General features: G+C 47.1%; 1 protein-coding gene across 4 annotated transcripts in view; it reads left to right on the forward strand.

Moving 5' to 3' along the window:
* Nucleotides 1-5,172, forward strand: part of Racgap1 (Rac GTPase activating protein 1) — a 30,560-nt gene extending 25,388 nt beyond the window's left edge. For all 4 annotated transcript variants that reach the window (XM_021183035.2, XM_021183036.2, XM_085831580.1 and 1 more), the window contains 5 exons: nucleotides 499-604; nucleotides 781-913; nucleotides 1,145-1,268; nucleotides 3,389-3,494; nucleotides 4,195-5,172. In XM_021183035.2, coding sequence (XP_021038694.1) covers nucleotides 499-604; nucleotides 781-913; nucleotides 1,145-1,268; nucleotides 3,389-3,494; nucleotides 4,195-4,270 — 545 coding nt within the window. In that variant the 3' untranslated portion in view covers nucleotides 4,271-5,172. The remainder of the gene's footprint in view (nucleotides 1-498; nucleotides 605-780; nucleotides 914-1,144; nucleotides 1,269-3,388; nucleotides 3,495-4,194) is intronic.
* The last annotated feature ends 9,019 nt before the right edge of the window (nucleotides 5,173-14,191 follow it).

Here is a 14,191-nt window from a genome sequence, read left to right on the forward strand (position 1 = left end):
TTATGACCATCTTGTGAGAAGCAGGCCCTGTTACTTTAGCATTCCACATGTTCATTTTCTTTTTTCATGAACACTGCCTGACATGTGTTTTGGTTTTTGCATTTCCTGACCAGCTCTTTGATTAGAGTATTTATTCCATTAAACAAGGCCTCTTTTTGTTTTCATTATCCTCACACTTAAAAATAGCACGTGGTACATAGTAGGCCCTCAAATGTCCTATGATTGGTGATGGTTTATCACTGCACTTGTATGTCTTCCCAGCAAATGGGTTGCCAGCTGCTTTCTCTTAACTGCAGCGGTGAGTTTTAGGAAGTTCTGACTTCTCATTGAACTGTTGGCCAGTGTCCTGCCTGTTAATGAAACTAGAGTCTGGTGCTGTCATGAACCGCATCAGAAGTTTCAGAAGCTCCGTGTATAGGTGGGCCTTTGTGGTCGATAGCCTTGAAGCTGCTGTCCAGGGGAAGAGCCTGGACCTTTGATGCTTTCTTGTCATCACAGAGATAACAGATGAAGACAACAGCATAGCCGCCATGTACCAGGCTGTCAGTGAGCTGCCCCAGGCCAACAGGGACACGCTAGCCTTCCTTATGATCCACCTACAGAGGTTAGTACAGCAGATGCTCAGTCTGAGAGCTAGGGAGTCTTCCCAGGAGAAGAGTGTGTGGACAGTGAGTTATTTTCTTTAGAATGTATATTTTGGTGCATATTTAAGAGGAATAATATGTTTCTTTCCCCCCGCCCCCCTGAATAATATGTTTCTTAATATGATCTTTTATTCAGAGTGTCTCAGAGTCCAGACACTAAGATGGATATTGCCAATCTAGCTAAAGTCTTTGGCCCTACAATAGTTGCCCATACTGTGCCCAATCCAGATCCAGTGACAATGTTCCAGGACATCAAACGTCAGCTCAAGGTAGGGTTCATGGTGTGCACACACAGATGCAGAAGGTCTGATCTTTGCAATGCACTAACGTGGCACAATGACAGAAATAAGCCTTGCGTGGGTGAGCACATGCAGTGGTCGGCTGTGCTGGGAGGATCTCCCCAGCCTGGTCTACAAGTTCTAGGCAAGCCTGGGCTGCAGAGAAACTGAGAAACACACCAACAACAGAACCTGCAGTAAGGCTGGCTCTGTGCCCTTTAGGTGGTGGAGCGCCTGCTCTCTCTGCCCCTGGAGTACTGGAATCAGTTCATGATGGTGGACCAAGAGAACATCGACAGCCAGCGAGGCAATGGAAACTCAACACCACGCACACCAGACGTTAAAGGTCAGTTCTGCCCGACCGAGTTTGCTGCTTCTTCAGGAGCTTGGCCGTGGGGCCGTTTCCCTGAGCCCCCAGCTCTTTGTGATACCTGGGCTGGGTGTGGTAATAGAGGGCCAGAGGCAAAGAGTTGGTCACCCTCACCTGCACACTGAGTCAGTGCCATTCTGGGTTACATGAGGCCTCTCTCCACTCCTAATCAGCCCCCACCAACTTGAAAAGTCCATCCGGTTTTTTCTTTTCTCTTCTTTTCTTTTCTTTTCTCTTCTTTTTTTTTCTTTTCTTTTCTTTTCTTTTCTTTTCTTTTCTTTTCTTTTTTTTTTTTTTTTTTTTTTTTTTTTTTTGATTTTCCGAGACAGGGTTTCTCTGTGTAGCCCTGGCTGTCCTGGAACTCATTCTGTAGACCAGGCTGGCCTTGAACTCAGAAATCCGCCTGCCTCTGCCTCCCAAGTGCTGGGATTAAAGGCATGCGCCACCACCGCCTGCCATCAGTTTTTCATAGTTACAGAGTCCCATCCAATGCGATGGCATTTCTTTTTTTTTTTTTTTAAGATTTATTTATTATATGTAAGTACACTGTAGCTGTCTTCAGACACTCCAGAAGAGGGCGCCAGATCTCATTACGGATGGTTGTGAGCCACCATGTGGTTGCTGGGATCTGAACTCAGGACCTTTGGAAGAGCAGTCAGTGCTCTTACCCGCTGAGCCATCTCTCCAGCACTGCGATGGTATTTCTGGGGTTAAGTCTCACTTTAGGTTTGTTAGCATGTTTTATTGATTTGGTTTCTTTTTTTTTTTTTTTTTAATTTATTACATGTAAGTACACTGTAGCTGTCTTCAGACACTCCAGAAGAGGATGCCAGATCTCATTACGGATGGTTGTGAGCCACCATGTGGTTGCTGGGATTAGAACTCTGGACCTTCGGAAAAGCAGTCGGGTGCTCTTACCCACTGAGCCATCTCACCAGCCCTTGGTTTCATTTTTGAAAATTGTTACTACATTTTATTTATTTTACGTGTGGGTGCATATGCCATGTGCATTTGTGGTGGTCAGAGGACAACTTGAGGGAATTGGTTTTCCCCTCCCACGACATGGGTCCCAGGGATCGATCGTGCCTTTGCCCTGGAGCCGTGGTCTTTCTAGCCTTCCATCTGGTTCTTTTTTTTTTTTTTTTAATATTTATTATATGTAAGTACACTGCAGCTGTCTTCAGACACTCCAGAAGAGGGCGCCAGATCTCGTTACAGATGGTTGTGAGCCACCATGTGGTTGCTGGGATTTGAACTCTGGACCTTCGGAAGAGCAGTCGGGTGCTCTTACCCACTGAGCCATCTCACCAGCCCCTCCATCTGGTTCTTATGTGACGTCGCCATTTCTGCTGCCATGAGTAGAATGCTTTTATTCCCATCACACAGACATATTAAAAGCTTCTTTTTAAGAATGATGTCTTGGGGCTGGTGAGATGGCTCAGTGGGTAAGAGCACCAGACTGCTCTTCCAAAGGTCCAGAGTTCAAATCCCAGCAACCACATGGTGGCTCACAACCATCCATAACGAGGTCTGGCGCCCTCTTCTGGAGTGTCTGAAGACAGCTGCAGTGTACTTAACATATAATAAATAAATAAATAAATAAATAAATAAATAAATAAAAAAAGAATGATGTCTTTTTTTATAGTATATGTAAAAGTCAAAAGTTCAGATGTAGCCGGGCGTGGTGGCACACGCCTTTGATCCCAGCACTCGGGAGGCAGAGGCAGGTGGATTTCTGAGTTCGAGGCCAGCCTGGTCTACAAAGTGAGTTCCAGGACAGCCAGGGCTATCAGAGAAACCCTGTCTCAAAAAACCAAAAAAAAAAACAAAAAAACAAAAAAACAAAAAAAAAAGTTCAGATGTTAGATATGTGAAGTTTGGAGTTTGGGAATTGTCTGAACCAAGAAGTGGATGTCAGCTGTTTATTGAGTAGTTGCATAGTTTAGAAGATTCAAGAGCAAGTCACAAAACAAGGGCAGAAATGACTGTTAACTGCTGCATGTCTGACCTTCAGAGGCGGGTCAGTGTAAACCATCCATCTTCAAAAGGACTTTTTTTCCCATTCACTTAAAAATATGTCTCGTTTTTATTTGAAGTGAGCTTATTGGGGCCTGTGACCACTCCTGAATTCCAGCTTGTCAAGACTCCTTTATCAAGTTCTCTGTCACAGAGGTTGTACAACCTCTCCAAGAGCACACCCAGGTATGCAGGACTGCAGGGGTGAGTGTGTGCGTGTGCCTGTGCCTCTATTTTCTCTCTTTCCCTCTTCCTGTGCATGTGCGTGTGCCTGTGAGCTTGTGATTGAGTCGAAGCAGAATGCTGAGGTCAGTGCATACCTGTAGGAATCAACTCTTTCCTACTGTGTAGTTCCTAGAATTGACTCAGGTCTTCAGGTTCGAGAACAGTAGTTTATTGAAGCTATATTGATGTATCTGCCTGTAGTCCCAACAGTTTTAGCATTTGGGAGACAAGAGAATCGCCATGAGTCCAAGGCCAGTTAGAGCCTTATCTAAAAAGTAAATGAAAAGAACTGAACAAGAAGTGGGTACTCTGTCACATGAAGGTCTCTGCAGTGACCCTGTGACCTGTCCTGCTGGGTCAGCAACACCTTACAGAACAGCTCCCTAGACAGTTCCCATGTTTGGTTCTTTATGTCAAGTAACATTATAATTGTCTATTCAGTATTTTTCATAGAATATGTTTTTTAAAGAATTCATGAGCGTGTATAATGTGTGTACCAGGGCACCCACTTGGAGAACACCTTTTTGCAGTTCTTTCCTTCCACCTCTCTGTGGGCTCTCAGGGATGGCTCTCAGGTGCATACAGTAATTGCCTTTCTTCTGGTGTCAATCACCAGCCTGTAGAACACTTTTCTGATTCATTTTCTCTAATTTATTTCTAGATTTGGGAACAAGAGCAAGTCTGCCACCAACTTAGGTCAACAGGGCAAATTTTTCCCTGCTCCGTACCTCAAGTAAAGCTGGGTCTGCCTGGTGTTTACTGCAGGAGACACAGCTGTCTGCTCTGCAGCCTCCTCTGTAATGACTACTTTTAGCATTTCCAGACTTTAAATAAAGTTGAATGTGTATGAGAGTTTGAGTGCTACATAGCTCCCTCTCACCTGGACACTTAGCACCTTTACTAGTTGTTGGGAGCTTTAAAATGGGAGATCTTTACCAGGGCCGAAGGGGAAATGGGTATAGGTTGGGGCTCTTGGGGGGAGGGGAGAGGAGACCCCTTTGGCTTAAAGCCAAATACTGCTCATGAAATGACTTTCCTGTGGTGTCACTTAGACAATGACAGAAACTGTACCTCTTAGGTAACGTCTTAGTTATCTCAGGATAAGAGGTTTCAGGACAGGATAAAGAGCTGCACGGCGGCCCCCTTCTCAGAACCCAGGTCCTCTTCCTCCTTCAGGGGCTGACATGAAGCTTGGAGCCCTCAGGGGGATAGGCCAAGCCACTGATCTGAGGGTGCTTCACTTCTGTTTGGGTTAAGCTGAGTTGTAGAAAGTGCCACAGGCTATGATCTCACACAGCGTGCTGTTTCTAGCCAGCCTCTGCCTGGATTTTGCAGTCAAAGTCAGGTTGATCTGAAGCCGAATTCATTCTGATGCCTGACCCCTTGTTCTTTGTCCATTTAAAAAGCTAGCTAGCAGTTGAGAAGACTCTGTTCATATAGCAAGAAAGCTGCTTCTGTCTTCGCACTTTGGATGGTGACCTTCTGTGAAACAGACACATATATGTGAACATTGGCTTTTTTGGTTAGCATTTTCCAGTGTTCAAAATGGCTTCCTTCCCTGGGATGTTTTCTGACCCATACTAACCCTTACCTGTAACATGTATCTGGAATATTATGTGGAAAAAATAAATAGCTTTTTCAAAATGAAAGTGATGTTGGTTTTCTTGTCCTTCAGCCTCTTCCTGGCGATCTCTTTCCAGTCAGTGTTTTCAGTCTCTTGTTTGCACCTCCCAGCTGAACCTGAAGTAAACCTGGAGAACTTTGTCTTTCTTCTCATTGTCTGTTTTTCTAAACTGAAGCCCTAGATTTGTTATCTTCTTGTTTGAAGAAAGCATTTTAGGCAAAAAAAAGAAAGAAAGAAAAAAAATATATAAACTTTTTAAACCAGTCTTTAGGGATCAGAATGGTGCAGATTTAAAGAAAAAAATTGCCGCTGGCTGGCTGCCTGGAACATCCTTCACTGCTGGAAGTGACTCTGGAGTGAGCCAGGATGATTAACTGAGGGCACCTGCACTTGGAGCTCAGAAGCTGGTGAGCAGAATGTATCTAAGATTGAACACAAACAGTTGCAGGCTTAATATGTAGCAGTGGAGAGAGGAGGCAACCTACTGGCTTTTTTCCCAGGAGGGGGCAACTCTCACAGCAGGGCCCATCTGCCTCAGCAAATTGACAGAAGATGGGTCCCATTTCCCAGACTCCCCTCACACATGCCGGCTAGGCTTTTTTTCTAACTCTGTCCTAGATGTTACCTCTTTTCTTCTGTCGTTGCAAGCTTCCCATTGGCCTGGCTCCACATTTGCTGATCTGTAGCGTCTCTCCAAGGTACACTCGAAGTCACTAATGGAGAAGAAGTAAATGAGTTGTGTAACGTTAGTGAAGGCAAGACTACCCTATGCAGGAATTGATGGCCCGTTAATGAAGAAGGAAACTGCCTCCTCATGTCACTTGCTGGCAGCCGGTTGCTCAGGTTTTGAGCTAAGCGGAGAGACCTTAGCTATGGGGGTGATTTTAAGGTTAGCAAAGGGAATGTACCGGCTTTCAGCTTCAGCAGCCCCTCACACACAGTAGCTCAACCATCAAGGAAGGACCTTTTGTTTTGTTTTGTTTTGCTTTGTTTAGTTTTTGAGACAGTGTTTCTCTGTGTAGCCCTGGCTGTCCTGGAACTCACTTTGTAGACCAGGCTGGCCTTGAACTCAGAAATCCACCTGCCTCTGCCTCTCAAGTGCTGGGATTAAAGGCATGCGCCACCACATCCGGCTATCAAGGGCCTTTTTAATGAAAGGGATCCACTGTTTTGAAGTGGCTGGACTGGTGTCTCTTGCTTATAGCACTTTCTCAAGCTGCCTCTTCATCTGTCTTGTTTTAGACTGTGTCTCTCTCTGGCCCAGGCTGTCCTAGAATTCACTTTTGATGTTCTTTATCTGAGAATTTATATTTTTATTTACTTTTGGGGCAGTGCCTCAGTATATCCCTGGAACTTGGTATATAGTCCAGGCAGCCCTTAGGGCTGTCTAGTTGCCTTAGCGTTCCAAGTTCTGGGATTGTAGACGTGAACCACCATTCCAAGGCTAATAATGAGGATCTTTAAACCTTAAATGTCAATTTATACACAACTCCATAGTGGTATTTACTTAACTGGACAGGCATTAGCTGGCTTGATTCAATAGCAACAATTTGTGTTCATTGCTGGGTATTTGACCATTTCTCCTTTTTCGGGAAGATGAATTTGTAGCTGGGCTTGGTGGTGGCTTAAATTTTAGCAGCTGTTTATTCGTGGGATTTTCCAGTTGGTATTCCTGGGTCATGGTTGACTGGGGAATTGAAACTGCACAGAGTGAGACCACAAATGGGAGCAGCAGTTATATTCATGCCTATGTGATCATAAACTCTTACATCATTCTACACATGCTGTATGCCCAGTGTGGGCTGTGATATTCATGCATATGCACATAGCCTCTTATATCATTCTGCTTATACAGCTGAGTGTGGGCTGTGGTACCCATGTATATCTGCATAGCCTCATACATTATTTTACACATACAGTGTGTGTGTTGTGGGCTCTGGTACCCATGTATATGTACATAGCCACAAACATTATTCTACGCATATAATGTACATTTGGGGATGTGCTGTTCTGCCTATTTTTTCCTAGGGCCTTTTAACATGAATGAGAAAGAGCTGTTGTGGAAGTCCAGCTTTGAGAAGTGAGTATGACCATGTGGTTCAGTGTTTAAGTCCGTAGAATCTTAACCAGTGTATGTTATTTAACATGGGCTTGGTGATGACTCAGACTCAGCTATCATTAGGACACAGAGAATATGTAAACCTGTGGAGCTGGGCCTATGGGCACTGGGCAGAGACTGTGTAAACCTGTGGAGCTGGGCCTATGGGCATTGCGCAGAGACTGTGTAAACCTGTGGAGCTGGGCCTATGGGCACTGTGCTTTTAGTGCACACAGGGTTTGGAGAATGACCACTTAACCTAAGAACTGGTCATTTATTTTTAAATATGCTTCCTGTAGCTAGTATATTTTGTAAACGTAGAAAGGCACCAGGCCAGGAGCTCCCCAGCTTATGTAATTCGTCGTTAGACTGTAATTCTCAGAACTATATTTGTTGATGGTTGCTATTCAAGAAGTCAGGTGGAAGATGGCCAATGCCACCAGGAATAACCTTGTAGTGAGAGTTTTGTCCTCTGTCATCACGTAGGATGGGAAAGAAGACCCCCTTGAGGACTCATGCTTGGAAGTGGGGGTTTGTTTTGTATGGGTTCGGTTTATTTTTATTTGTGAAGTAGGGGCTCATGTAGCCCATGCTAGTCTGGAAACTGACAAAGTATCGGAGGATGACATTGTACTTGTTCTGCTTCCCTCTGTAGAATGCTAGGATGACAGCTATGTCCCACCCCAGCGGTGCATGGTGGTAGGGATCAAACCCAGGGTTTCATGTGCATGCACGCTAGGCAGCCACCTACCAGTTGAAACAAGTCTCTAGCCCTCCCGTTTTTATCATACCCCACACAACTGGCCAGCATCTCTGTGGCTGGCTCAGACACAAATAAATATGGAATCTTCTGATGAAGCCTTTGCCAGTTAGTTATTCCTGCTCATCACCGAAATTAAGGATACATTCTCCGGAAACTCTCCAGGACGTAGAAAGTGCTTCTTTAGATTGATTTACTCTGCGTCTTCAGTGTCTTTCCTGCATGGGTGTGCATGCATTAATGATTTCAGTACCCATGAAGAAGATGCCGGGTCCCCTGCAACTGTGATCGCAGATGCCTGTTGTCTCTAGGTGTATGCTAGGAGTGGAACCCTGGTCCTCTGCACCAGCAGCCAGTGCTCTCAACTGCTGAGCCACCCCTCCAAGCCTCTAGGACACTTACATAGTGATTTAGTCTATTCAAGTGCTATTACTTGACCTCACCGTGCCCTCAGAGGCCAGAAGGACGGGTGGGTGTGTCCCAGTTGGTAAATTCAATGAGATGATTTGACCCAAATGTCCACAAACTATAGTTTACCTGGGATTAGAACTTGGGAATTCCAACTCTTAGTCAGCAATGGTGGATGCTATTGCAGAATCCTTGCAATGGTCTTTAATACCTAATAGTTGAAGTTGCTCTTACCCTTATTTAGTCTCAGTATTATTTGCATCCCCAAATGGTCAGATAGTAAATGAGCAAAGCTAGCTTGGAAGCACAAGCCTAGGACTCTAGCATCTTAGGAAGTTGGGCCATTTCAAGGCCTACCTGAGATAGTGAGTTCTGGGCAACTTAGTGAGACCGTGTGTTCAATTCTCAAGTTCTCAGAAACAGCTGGGGATACAACTCAGTGGGAGAGTGCTTGAGTAGCATGTGAGAGAACTGCAGACAAAACCAAAGCAAAGTTGACTGCAAAGTAAAGGACTGACTGGAAAGATGGCTCAGTAATTAACAAAACTGGCTGCTCTTCCAGAGGACCCAGGTTCGATTCCCAGCATCTACACAGCAGCTTGCAACTGTCTGCACCTCCTGTTCCAGGGGATCCACTTGGTTTCCATTTGGTGCTCAGACACACTTGCCAACAAACCCATATATGTTAAACGGGCAAACACGAAGCTATAAATGGTTAGCAATCATTTGTATTCCGGAGTTTTATGTTCTCATCATTATAAGAACTTATTTGAAGGGCTGGCGAGATGGCTCAGTGGTTAAGAGCACTGACCGCCCTTCGGAAGTCCTGAGTTCAAATCCCAGCAACCATATGATGGCTCACAACCATGCGTAATGAGATCTGACGCCCTCTTCTGGTGTGTCTGAAGACTGCTACAGTGTACTTATGTATAATAATAAATCTTTGGGCCAGAGCAAGCAGGGACTGAGCGAGCAGTGTTGACCAGAGCAAACAGAGGTCCTAGAAATTCAATCCCCAACAACCACATAAAGGCTCACAACTATCTGTACAGCTACAGTGTACTCATACACATAAAATAAATCTTTATTTTTTGTTTTGTTTTTTCGAGACAGGGTTTCTCTGTGTAGCCCTAGCCGTCCTGGAACTCACTCTGTAGACCAGGCTGGCCTTGAACTCAGAAATCCACCTGCCTCTGTCTCCCAAGTGCTGGGATTAAAGGCGTGCGCCACCACCGCTCAACAAAATAAATCTTAAAAAAAAAGAACTTAGTTGGGGCTAGATCTCACTGTCAAAGGGATGCCACCACGCCCAGCTTTGTAAGTGAAGACTCCACTGAGATCTCTGTGTGAATACAGTTCAGCATTGGAGAGCAGAAAGAGTGTGTGTGTGTGTGTGTGGGGGGGGGGATGACAGCCACACTGCAGGCAGGGAACTGGGGCAGACTTCCTGCTGGGTGGGATGTTGCTCAACAGTGTGGAGGACTTGGTGGTCCTGGGAAGTTTTCTGTATGGAAGGAGGAGAACAGGTATGAGCGTGCGAGGTTGTTCCTCTTTCTGTGAGGCCACCCGTGCGGAGCCTCTGTGCCATGAAGCTCCAAGCCAAAGACAGACAAGCCTGAGCCAAGCTATCAGCCAGCTTTGAGGAACATGTCAAGGGATTAGCTCTCTGGCTTTCCCTCTGAGTGGCATTAGCTCTCACTCCGACTCATGTTTACCATCTGGCTCTGAGTAAGAAGTCTTGGAGTGATCTCTCCAGCAGCCTGAGCTGTGCCAGGCCTTTCTGAGGCTCTTCAGCCTTCCCCCTCATCAACCCCGGGGCCCAGTGCTCTCCATGGAGTTGTGTCCACATGTCTGCATGCCTGGGATCAGAAGAATTTGTTGTTAGACCTTCGAGAGGGGGAAAATGAACTTCCAGCCCATGGAGTCCATGTGGTTAATGGTCCAAAGTCTTTCTGTTGTCAAAACTAACAAGTGGCCTTGTCCTTAGGTCCTACAGAGGACATTCTGCCTGCGAGATGATACGCTCAGAATGCAGTAGCTAGAGAGATACAAAGGGGCTGGGATTTTTCTTCTTTGGAAAGTGAGGCGTAGGGGATGGGGGGGGTGCTTGAATAAAGTACCGCCTTTCCTCCCAGGGAGCTGGCTGCTCTCCCCTCCTGGGCTAATGTGCACTGACGAGGGCTAAACGGGCGGATGCTTCTGGATAGCATCCAGCCCCTCAGCAGAGCAGCCACATTGGAGATACAGCTGCTGGCATTAAAGGGCTAAGCCCTTTCCAGCTGCTTTGCTTTAACGGGGAACCTCCCGCGGCCGGCGGCTTAAGGGAGCCGTCTTAACCGGGTTAGAGGAAATGACTAATCTGTGCATCTTCTCACGAGGCTGCTCGGAGGCTCCAGGAAAGATAACCTGGTGGGGTGGGAAGTGGCTGGATAATGGTGTTAGAGAGCTAGGCTATTATTGTCTCAGAACTGCGGTCCTGGGAGTGCCAGAGCTGAGCCGTGCCATGAAGTAGATTTAGACGCCCGAGTTCTCTAGCCCACAGCAGTTGCCGTCCCCTTACCGGCTCCACTCCCCAGTTCCTGGGAAAACTCAGAGTCTGACACAGGTACAAACAGATACGTGAAGGTAAAGACTAGTAACGCTTCTCCAAGGGTGAAGGAGGCAGGAGGAGGCCCCAGCGCGATGCCAAAGGGTGAAGACGAGGGAGGTCAGACGTGTGATGAAAGCTGGGCAGGGACAACCAAGACAGTTGTCTGCTATGCTTCAGGCAGCACACTGGCTCCGGAGAGGTCCAGCGTGTTCCAGCACTGACTTGATGGAGACTTGACAGACATGTGACAGGGGCAGAGTGGCTCCAGTGCATAAGCCCACGTCATGTGTGCGAGAAGGCCTGGGCATGCGTCCAAACCAGAGGTGCTGAGTGTGGAAGGGTCTACCACTCTCTTGACACTTTAGACAAGGAGCAGTCATGTTGACGAGAACGCACTGGATGTCTTGAGAAGGAGCACCCGACAGCTCCCCAGCCACAGAAGAGCAGCATAGCCTTGGCTGAGGTGCTGAGGGCCCAGGAGACGACGGCTCTGTAACCCCCTCCCCAGTGCCTGCCATCGTAAAAATGGGGGAAGGGCGGGGACTACTTTCCCACCTCCCTCAAACCTTGCTCCTCTGTCCTCAGGCTTCTTCCCAGACTTAGAAACCAAGATCTCCCTTCCCTCTCCTCTGTACAGCCACCTGCAGGGCAAGACAGGAGTTAGCAGCGTGGCTGGCTGAACTTGCTCCAACCCAACCCTGAGTAGGTCTACAGCTCTGCTGCTGTGGGCCATGCGTGGAAAGGAGGATGGGGAGGACACTGGAGCTTCCTTGGTTCTCCTGGTTCTCCGCACGGCTTGGGCTTCTCCCGCAGCAGAGGATTCCCTTCTTTTGCTGTCCCCTGGGCTATTCCACCCCAGTGTCACACTCTGTCCACCACAGTGGCAATGGTCTGGCTGTCTGCTTGGAGTTCCAAAGGTGGAGGGTGCTCCCCTTCTTCTTGTCTGTTTACAGTGCTCCTTCTGTCTCTTTGGGTGTTCCGGCTCTGTGCTCACCAGAGAAAAGTTTACAGACAATAAAGGGGAAATATTCTGCTATGAAAAAAAGGATACGGCTCCAACTTGGCACGGCTTGTGTTTTGTCTGGCCCTGGTGATCCCAAGGCATAGTCTGGATAACCTAAAAGCTGGCGTTGTAACAGACGGGGAGTGGGAAAGGATAGGAGCTGACTGCCATTGCTCTGCGAGGAAGACTTGAGGCCTTCCTGATTTAAGCCCCTATTTAAAGACCTAAGATTTGAAGGAGAAACATTTTATTGATTGTAAGATGTGCTTTAAAAACACCTGACTAACATCTAGGATACTCAGGGCACCTTATAATCCACAGAATTTTACAATGTACCCTTTGTTTTGTTTTGTTTTGTTTTGTTTTCTGGTTGGCTCATATATTCCTACATTTCACGTTATTTTGGTTGGAAGTGTAACCTGTTCTGTTCATTGGTAACCTACCACCTTGCCATGATCAAAGACATGTTAAAACAGGCCCAGTGGCCGGGCATTGGTGGCGCACACCTTTAATCCCAACACTCGGGAGGCAGAGGCAGGTGGGTTTCTGAATTCGAAACCAGCCTGGTCTACAGAGTGAGTTCCAGGACAGCCAGGGCTACACAGAGAGACCCTGTCTTGGAAAAAAAAAAAAACAACAACAAAAAACAAAACAAACAACAACAACAACAAAAAAAAAAGAGTCCTGGTATATGGTAGTTCAAAACAGAATGGCCCACGTCAGGTTGTATGTTGGAACCCTTGGTCCCCAGTGGGTGGAACTGTTTGGGAAGATTCGGAGTCGTGGCCTTGCTGGAGGGGGCGTGTCACTGGGGGTGGGATCTAGGCTTCAGAAGCCTGTCAAGCTCTCTACCTCTGCCTCCTGGCTGTCACCTCCTTTTGTCTGCTCTGTTCATAGCTTCCACTATAGCACAGCAGCTTCCTGTCTGCTGCCATGCTTCCTACCATGGTGGTCGCTAGACAGCGACCCCCTGAGACTGTGAACCCACAAACTAAAAGCTCTCTTGTGTGAGTTGTTTGGGTCTTGGTTGGCGGTCTCTTCACAGCAATAGAAATGTAACTAAGACACAGCGAGTTAGTGCGAGCTAAGGATGGAGACCGGGGATTTAATCCAGGGGTTGTTTCAGTCCCTGGTACCAACTAACAAGCAAAACCCCAGGGCATCCCTTGTCTGAGCATAACCAGTGCAGGGGAAGCCAAGACACCAAGAATCTACAAAATATCCTAGCACAAAGGAGCAGACACGCCCAGCTTGTAACACAGGATCGAAATGTATCCCAGTCACCATCCCCAGAGCAAAGAACCAAGAAGGGGAGAAACACAGTTGACGGGAGATCAGTCTTGGAGGTAAGGCACTGGCGCAGAACAGTCTATAGGCGGCAAGGCACTGCGCCTGAGCAGACTGTTGGGAGTGTTCTTATGATCTTTGTGCAGTCTGCTCGTCAAGTCCAGAATACCCCAGGAAGGTCTTTCCCACAGACGTACATCTGGACGGCTCCATGGTGACCAAGGCAGGAGGACTATCACAAGTCTGAGACCTGCCTGGGCTACATGTTGCCACAAAGTGAGACCGAGAGAGGGGAAGGGAAAAAGCTGTGACTTGGAAAACTGATGGGAAGGAAAGGAATCCTCTAGCACGGGACAGACACTGAAGTCAGGGGAACGCGTCCCGCCATGAGTAGACTAAAAATATCATTCTGTTTTAAAAGGCCTTTCTGTGACAGGTGCTCACATAATCTAGCAAAAAGGTGTTCAGTGACAGGGCAGAACTGGGGTAGAGTGTGTGGGAGCCGGGGGGAGGGAGAGCTGGAAGCTGACAGTCTCCACAGTCGTGATGTAAGGCTGGAATCCAGGAGGAAAAGAATTCAGCCGCTGAGGGCCTGGAAGATGTTCCCAGACGGAGAACTTTCAGCACAGGGCTCGTGACTCTGACATCACAGATCTCTGCCCTGGGCGGGGCTCTGGCCTGCCCGGGCCCTGTCTTATTGTCTAGGGTTAGGATGGGAGTCTCATCTTTGCCCATCTCTGGCCTTCTCCCTAAGAGCCTTTACTTCTTCATCGGCCCTAATCAGAGCTCTGAAATACCATGTTTTATTTCTCTCCTTTTTTTTTTCTTCTGCCCACTAGCTGCAGTCTATTAATTAATGCCATCAGAATCCTGTAACCCCCTCACTGA

This window comes from Mus caroli, unplaced genomic scaffold (genome assembly GCF_978045245.1).
Source record: "Mus caroli unplaced genomic scaffold, Mus_caroli_1 scaffold_16, whole genome shotgun sequence".
In the NCBI taxonomy this organism is placed as follows: Eukaryota; Metazoa; Chordata; class Mammalia; order Rodentia; family Muridae; genus Mus; species Mus caroli.